Raw genomic sequence first — 8,230 nt, 5'->3', positions numbered from 1 at the left:
GTATAAACTAAAAAGACGATTAAGAATTAAAAAAATAGTGTCTGTGGTATAGACATTGAGCTGTCAAAACTGCCAGCAAGGCGGTTTGACATTGACAGCTTTGACGCGGTTGACAGATTATTCTGACATTTCGCTTTTATTTTCACTCGCAAAACGCAATCAATAAAAGCGAAAATCAAAGCGAGTATTTAGTAATTAGAAAAATGTCGTTAGCTAAAATATTTTCCGTTTCTTCCCGAGGTAAATTTCCTTGTGTTTTGCCAATAGTAGCTTCACGGAAATTAATTTAATCTGTTACGCAATTGTTGTTTATAACCTATTCAGATAATCTTATTTACTGTATGAAATATATTTATTTTATTTACTTTCACTACGCAGTTGATTATTTATAGCAAAGTGTTACTCTGTGAGAGTGTAAAATAGACGTAAAAACATTGTGTTCCATAAAAAATTAAAAGGATACTTACTAACCATCGTTTTGTTTTAGTTCGTGCTACTGGGGCCAGTAGCTTAGTGGCGAGGCATGCCCAGTATAGTACAGAAGGCAAAGTGGAGAAGGTGTACCCGCCCAACATACCCGGCTACAAGTATGTGAATGCTGAGGACCCTAACATGTCTATGAAGGAGATGTCCAACAGGGCTGCCCAAACATTGTTCTGGACAGAACTTGCTAGAGGATTCGCTGTTACCCTGGCTCATATCTTCAAGGTAAACTTTTCAAGAATGCTTTAACACATAATCTAGATATACAGCCTGTTAGGAAATGTAAATGTGAAAACTATAGCTTATCAAGAAACATCTTAGTGTGAATGTATTGATCTTAGTGCTATTTGCTTGAAAAAGCGTAAATTTTAATGTGATAAGAAAACTGTAAATCTGTTGTTAAATTAACAATAATAATATAATGAGGGAAAATATGAAGGTTGTTAAAACATGATATATATATTTTTGTAAATATCTTAATTTTAATTTATTGGTTTAACTCAGCTATTCAAATCCATTTCTATAGGTAGTTATAAGACTGATACATTGATTTTTAGTGTGTTCATACTATGTATATTGAAAGTACAATGGGACTAACATATGCTGTGCATTATTAAAAAATCTTAGCTGTCCAGAAATTTATTTATAAGATCTATAACAAAATTATTAACAGATCTGCACACACAGTACTGACTGATGGTAATCTTTAGATTTGACCATTTTTGCTGATATACCATAGACATACTTACTTGAGCTATTTTACAAAACATATTGTTATTTCCTTCCAGGAACCAGCAACCATAAACTACCCCTTTGAAAAGGGACCTCTTTCCCCTCGCTTCAGAGGAGAGCATGCCCTCAGGAGGTATCCATCTGGTGAGGAGAGGTGCATTGCTTGCAAGCTCTGTGAGGCCATCTGTCCTGCTCAGGTAATATACAGTTATTAAGGCCTGGAGTAAAATCTAAGTTTACAATGAAATGGTTGATCAACCATTGCAATGAGCCAGAATAAATTGCATTATGAGTATTCCCAAAAACATTCTTAATTAAAATATAGGTTTTATTATAACTTTCGTGAGACATACTAAATTAATTATTATGTTATCGGCTTACTCACGTAACTCAGTAGCAGCGCGACAATTGCTGCGTCGTGTGTCGCGAAATGGTGCTCATGAATATGCCTCTGCCTCAAGCATGGCTTGAAACCAGTCGAGTTCCTCGTCAAACACTTATGTGAGTAAGCCAATAACATAATAATTAAAATATAGGTTGTTTTTTCATCCTTGAATGTCATTTCTATTATAGGCCATCACAATTGAAGCTGAAGAACGCAAGGACGGCTCCAGGAGAACCACTCGTTACGATATCGACATGACTAAGTGCATCTACTGTGGTTTCTGCCAGGTTTGTAGTCTTTCTAAGCCTGATTACTAGTATATGAGACAATAGAAAATATTGTCTCACGTGAATTTCGCGGTCCAGCATCCGAGATTGGTTAGGTTTGAGGGGCTTATTAAAAATGTTGCTTATTAATCAGGAAGGCCAAATCCTGAAGGGTAAATAAATAAATAAGAAAGAAGTATGAGGCCCAAGGCGTTTATGGACACTTAGCTTGTTGAGCGGTCCATGACAGACCACCTTTACTGACCGACGAACATTGCTCATGTTCGTTTTTACGCGAATGATGATGCACCCCGATATGCCAAAGTAAGACGAATCATCCAAAGCATATGGCTTAGCCTGTTGTAAAAAATCTCGTAACATTTTTGGGTTTTGCACAATTATGTTGTAGTTAGTTTGAAATTGTTTGGACTTGAATTTCGTCCCAATTTTCCTTGATTACTTAAGTAATCATTTTTATTTTACAGGAGGCGTGTCCCGTCGACGCTATCGTAGAAGGCCCTAACTTTGAGTTCTCGACCGAGACTCACGAGGAACTGTTGTACAACAAGGAGAAGCTCCTATCGAACGGTGACAAATGGGAGAGTGAGATCGCAACCAATATTAGGGCTGATCACCTTTACCGTTGAACAAACAACTCTTTCCGTTAGTGTAAATAGCACATCCAAGACCTATTTTGAAGTTGAGTAGAATGTTAACACAATACACAAACTATATGCAATAAAGAGAACTTTAAAATTCCTGCTTAAATATACAAAATAGGCCTGGGAATTAGGAATATTAAATTATATTGTTTTTATGATAATTAAAACATCATCTCAGTTAATCATTGTTTTATTTCGAGAAAATAAGTCACACATTTGATCTAAATTTAAAATAAGAACTTAAATAAAAAAAAACCTTATTATATCAGTCATTTGTACCTATAGATAAGTAATTAACAAGATTATTGCAAAAGCCAGCTTTGGCAAAGAATAAAAAAATCTATTATTAATACTGTAATCTATGAGTAATTAAGGTTGCAAACAAAATTCAACCTTGTTGTGTAAATAAATAACTATTAAATCAATTGCAAATTGAAGTCCATTACAAGTTAAATAATATTAATGAAAAAATATTCAAGTCACTATTTGTAGAAAAATATGTAATACATAGTTATCATAAATGATAACTTTGATTATGAAAAAAATATGAAAATGATTTAAATTAATTCTTTGTACATTATGACTAAAATTATCAGTATCTTAAGACCCGCATAAGTAATAAAATAATACTACATAAAAATTAGGAACCTAAAGTAAATAACTTAATTGGTGTGATTACCACCAAGTATCTTGTAGGAGTATCTTTCGAGATCCTCTTTTACGCAGGCAAGACTTCTGTCTGCATCGATTGTCAGCACTTCACACCCTACATCTGGAGAATTCAGCCAGTTTTCATATGATTCATGGACCTGTTAATTAGAAAATTGGTATAAATAGATACTATAAATATCCAGTCACAGTATATCAGTCTTGTTCATTGTAACAAGATAGTTACTGGCACGGGTTGGTGGAATGGTCAAATAAAAAAAAAAAACTAATGGTAATATAAAATATTACCTGCTTCAGGTAATAAAAAATATTACCTGCTTCAAATAATCTAGAGGCACTTCAGATTCCTCAGCTCTACCTCGTTTCATCATCCTTTCAAAAACTGTCTCAGGGGTTGTTCTTAGATAAACTGAAAAATTTTAGTTTGAATAGAAAATTGTAGTGGGATTAGCAACATGCATATATCGGTTAAATAAAATTTGAACAATCCTAAAAATGTGTACTCGTGGCAAGTATTTACCTATCAGATCTAAATTGATATCAAGATGTTTCTCAGAGTACTCAAACCAAGCTGACAGTGTCTGGTACTCAGGGTCCTCCAAGAAGTTTTGCTTCTTGGCATTCTCCACAAAACAATGTCTGCTGTTTTGCACTGATCTGAAAAATAGAGATGTATCATAATCATACAAAACAATAGCTATACTTAGGATTTGAGGCCTAGGAGTTTCAAGATCGAAATTGGTTGGTTTATTTGCACCGGCCAATCAGATTGTCAAACATGCTCTTGTTCAATTTTATTCAACATAAACGAAATTTATACTAAGCATATTGATTAACTGATCGACTTTTCTATTCTAAAGATAATAGATAATTTAAAGTATCTATTTTCAAGTATTAGTTATTAGTCACTTAATCACATGCTCTGATTTGTATTCTATTTTTGATGAATAAAGTTCAAACAAACAAATAACATTAGCTTTTTACCTTTCAAACATTTTAACAGTAATATTGGCATTACAAGGCTGACTGGTTTGTATTTTTAGACGGCTCAGATGCACATAGTGTTGGAATGCAAAGCTCCACTTGTTCATGTCACTGTAGAGCAGACCAAGGAGGTTGTGACCTCTGACGTTACGCCAATCATCTAGAGGTTCCTGGAAGATAGATAATATGTCTGTGTTATTTGAGAACTTGCTTCTGCCAGCGGGTATTCTCATGGGATAAATAAAAAGTGGCCTATGAGTTATTCCAGACCATAATATATCATCATCATCAGCCGAGAGACATAATAACCATAATCTATCCCTATTCCAAGTTTTAGCCCCATCCCTACAGTCATTTTTCCATGAAAGATTCACAAATGTCCACCATACTCACTAACTTTCACATTTATAATATTAGTAGGATGTATGGCAGCTTCTATGGTCAGATTATTTCTAATTAGATTGGTGTGAATAAGTGTAAGTCTATTAGTGAGATTAGATATTGTTTAACTGCAGTTTAGGTACAACAAGGAAGATCATGAGTTAGTAACTAATAGTCTAAATTACACGAAACTTATGAAGGAAAGGATGACTTTCAAATTCAGTTAGTTCCTACAAAATTTAAGATATTTCTACAGCACTTACACCATGTTTCTCAACGTTGGGGTATTTATCGAAGAACTTGATGCACGTTGACTTCCCAGAGCCGATGTTGCCTTCGATAGAAACCCTGAAAGGTCTCTTTTGTACTGCTCGTGCGGCATTCGTAATAGTCTTCATATTGGACATTGTTTAGTATTTGACGGCTATAAATATTAACTGCAAATGAGTTGTAATTGTTAGAGAAGTTACTTTTTATCATTATATTGAAATATCTGGTCAATATGTTTTGTAAAACTAACCTTTTGTCTTAAAGCCGCGGTTGTTGTTGTCGCACAGCTTATGTCGATAAATTATGTTTGTAATAGTTTCAGCACTGAGTTATATGAAACTTTGATAGTATTTATTTGTTTTATTGTTGTTATCGTCATAAAATTGAAAAAAGCATTTTTAAACGCTAAGCACTTTCACTGAAACAGTCAACAACGACAACAACTTTGGCGCCAGAAAAGATTCAATGTGTAGACAGTGACATTTTTGTGACAATCTTGACAGTCAGTTTTTGGGCTACGGTCTTTATGCTTTTATGTGTACTGTTTAGTTAAATGTTGTTTTTAATTTTAATCCATTTGGCGATTTGGTTAAATAAGATTAGATAGGGTAATCTGCGCCGTAAACAATTCAGTATAAACAAATATGCTATCTACTTTAGATCGGAGGTAATGGCTGTTTGTATCTGGAGGAGTAGTAAAATGTGCTAAGTGAGAGGCTAAGAGAATGAGTGAAAAGGTTTAAAGTCAGCAAGACACTTGTAACTCTGGGGCCCTGACAAGTGATCCTTTCTTGGCCCCCTATCTTATAAAGAAAATAAGTTTTCTTAGTCACTCATGTAGCAATACATAAACTGCCAAGGGTCTAAGTATATTTCTACTTACACACAGTGTAGCATGACTTCGTAAGAGTATCGTATTATGCGATACAAAATGAGGACGCATATACCTATTGTACCTAGTTTATTTAGCTAAACACGAAGCAAACACAAATACATAATTATACCTACTTCAGAGGAAGCGTTTGATTTTTTCATTCGAGGTTTTGTGAATGTGACACGCAATCAATGTGAAATAAAGATTGACAGTTAATTAAAACGGGGCTCGTTGCACTGCGTCGACGTTCTATAGACGCATATCGACTGAAATTCAAACTACAGGTGCCTACCTATTATAGTGCTCGTGCAGTAACTTTTGTAGACTTAATTGGTTGGTGATACATCTAGGTAGCATGTCGTGCTGCCTAGTAGGTAGTATACTGCCTTTATGGTATCTATTTATTTCCAGAGAGGTTCCTTTGGAGAAAATTCATTTTAGGCTTTTCTTACATAATGATTTTAAAGTGAGTTGTCTTTTATTTCAGTTATACCTAGGTGATTAAGGGAACATTATACAAAGATACATTATTGGTAAACGCCAACCAAATACAGGTAACTCAATTAAGCTAACCTATGACCTACGTGTTAACTCAAAGATTTGACAACCCCAAATCCAATAACATAGATCTATACCTATTTCAGCGAACCCGAGATTTCGTGTATCCAAGTTTACTTTGAGACCAGCCGACCAATGTAGAGTTATACATATACTTAGCTCTAATATGTAATTATGATCTTTAAACCAAAACATCTAAAAAAATATTCAAAGTAATTTGTAACGGCACTAGGCTCATTATTTAAATGGAATAATGAACGCATTGTCTGTGCCATTGCTATACAGTAACAGGCAAGTTCCATTGCCTCTGGGCTTGACGCAAGTCTATTGTCTCTGTTTTATACTCCGTTGCACCGCGAATGAGTGTGGGGATCCGTGAACCGTTTGTTAAAGCTGTTCGTTTTTTTAAATTATGATTGTTTTTTTTATCCGTGACACGTAGATACATTTTTGTTTTGATGAATGATTGAAAGGTACTAATTTTTTATTTATTTAAACCTTCTTCCTCGGTTTTGCTTGTGTTCCTTTCGGATAAAAAGAAGCCTAAGTGTTATATCACTATCATTTTAAATGTGGGAGAGCCATGCTTCAGCACGAATGGGCCGGCTCGACCGGAGTGATACCACGGCCTCACAGAAAACCGACGTGAAACAACGCTTGCGTTGTGTTTCGTTGTGTAAAGAGGTTACCGAGGCCCAATTCCCCCTTCCCAATTTTCCCCGATTCCATAGTACAACAACCTTAAATTCCTAACTCCCAAAAAGCTGGCAACGCACTTGTAACGCCTCTGGTGTTTCAAGTGTCCATGGGCGGCGGCGATTGCTTACCATCAGGTAATACGTCTGCTCGATTACCGGCTTGTTTCATAAAAAAAAATATCAGATGTAATCTATCCCTATTCCAAATTTGATTCCGATCCCTTCAGCCGTTTAAATGTGATTCAGTAACAAACATACACACAAACACACAACTTTCGCATTTATAATATTAGGATAATAGATAGTAAAATTAGAAGTAAGATAAACACCAATAGGTATTTTGTCTTTTTATCTTTAAATAGAACAGAAGCGCACGCAACGTACCTAATACTTACTTATTTTTCACCAGTTTGAAAAAAGGGTCCCATAATTACAATAAAAAAGGACCTACTACCTCACAAGTTTCGTATCTGTTAAGTACTGAATATTTTCTAAATATGTAGTTCCGGAAATCTTTAACTCTCAATTCCAAACGCAGCAGGTTTGTAATAACTCGATCAACGAGGCCATATTATGGCAATATAATTGACTAAGAATATTTTTTTGCCTAGGGTATAGCTACAGACCCATCAAAATAAAAAAGAAAACTAAAAAGTTCAACCCTCTCCGCAATACATTTTTCATTACAAGCGCTAAAATAGGATCCTTTGCAATAACTACATTTTTTGGGGTGAATAGCTCTCGACATGCTATTGTAAAATGCACAATGGCTATATGAAAATAATTATTGTTGCGAATTGCATTGTTTGCATTACGAAACCAGCATTATTTTAATTTTGTTGTTTAATGTCATTTGTATAGAATTCAATTAATAACAGGTAAACTAATAGAGCTAAAATACTCTAAATAGCTCGTTATGTTTAAAATAATGTTTTATACTGGCAACATTGCATTCGGTATTTAAATTAACAAAGCTGTTTACTACTGTTTAATAATGAAAAATCAATAATGGTTGAATAGTTTTCAATGATTTGTTATTCAAGTTTAGGTACCTACTATATCTTTGTTGTTCTATCTATATTTGAATTTTAAAACTATTTAATACTGTAATTTGAGAAGGTAAGTACTGTGGAGTAACTTAAATCCTCAAATTAGTTTCAAGTTACTGGTCCCACTTCGGGCGGCAATATGAACATTTAGTCCCATGTCGGGCGCCAATATAAACATTTTTATTTCACTACTACGACGGTAACGATTAAAACAAATAA

General features: G+C 34.4%; 2 protein-coding genes across 2 annotated transcripts; one reads left to right on the top strand and one right to left on the bottom strand.

Moving 5' to 3' along the window:
* The first annotated feature begins 76 nt into the window (after positions 1 to 76).
* LOC118264211 (NADH-ubiquinone oxidoreductase subunit 8) lies at positions 77 to 2,710 on the top strand. The gene is made up of 5 exons (XM_035576652.2): positions 77 to 240; positions 488 to 708; positions 1,272 to 1,412; positions 1,789 to 1,887; positions 2,352 to 2,710. The coding sequence occupies exons 1-5, from the start codon at positions 204 to 206 to the stop codon at positions 2,511 to 2,513; spliced, it is 660 nt and encodes a 219-aa protein (XP_035432545.2). The 5' UTR covers positions 77 to 203; the 3' UTR covers positions 2,514 to 2,710.
* LOC118264210 (deoxynucleoside kinase-like) lies at positions 2,706 to 5,125 on the bottom strand. The gene is made up of 6 exons (XM_035576651.2): positions 5,083 to 5,125; positions 4,826 to 4,999; positions 4,182 to 4,351; positions 3,718 to 3,854; positions 3,512 to 3,606; positions 2,706 to 3,337 (listed from the first exon to the last, which is right to left on the bottom strand). The coding sequence occupies exons 2-6, from the start codon at positions 4,967 to 4,969 to the stop codon at positions 3,191 to 3,193; spliced, it is 693 nt and encodes a 230-aa protein (XP_035432544.2). The 5' UTR covers positions 4,970 to 4,999; positions 5,083 to 5,125; the 3' UTR covers positions 2,706 to 3,190.
* Between the last annotated feature and the right edge of the window lie 3,105 nt (positions 5,126 to 8,230).

This window comes from Spodoptera frugiperda, chromosome 26 (genome assembly GCF_023101765.2).
Source record: "Spodoptera frugiperda isolate SF20-4 chromosome 26, AGI-APGP_CSIRO_Sfru_2.0, whole genome shotgun sequence".
Lineage (NCBI taxonomy): Eukaryota > Metazoa > Arthropoda > Insecta > Lepidoptera > Noctuidae > Spodoptera > Spodoptera frugiperda.
This window is presented reverse-complemented; position numbering and strand designations above follow the sequence as displayed.

Coding starts and splice junctions, on each gene's coding strand:
- LOC118264211 (XM_035576652.2), top strand. CDS start 204: ATGTCGTTAGCTAAAATATTTTCCGTTTCTTCCCGAG. Junction 709..1,271: donor CCCTGGCTCATATCTTCAAG/GTAAACTTTTCA, acceptor ATTTCCTTCCAG/GAACCAGCAACCATAAACTA. Junction 1,413..1,788: donor AGGCCATCTGTCCTGCTCAG/GTAATATACAGT, acceptor TTTCTATTATAG/GCCATCACAATTGAAGCTGA.
- LOC118264210 (XM_035576651.2), bottom strand. CDS start 4,969: ATGTCCAATATGAAGACTATTACGAATGCCGCACGAGCAGTACAAAAG. Junction 3,855..4,181: donor ACTGTTAAAATGTTTGAAAG/GTAAAAAGCTAA, acceptor TCTATTTTTCAG/ATCAGTGCAAAACAGCAGAC. Junction 3,607..3,717: donor TATCAATTTAGATCTGATAG/GTAAATACTTGC, acceptor AAAATTTTTCAG/TTTATCTAAGAACAACCCCT.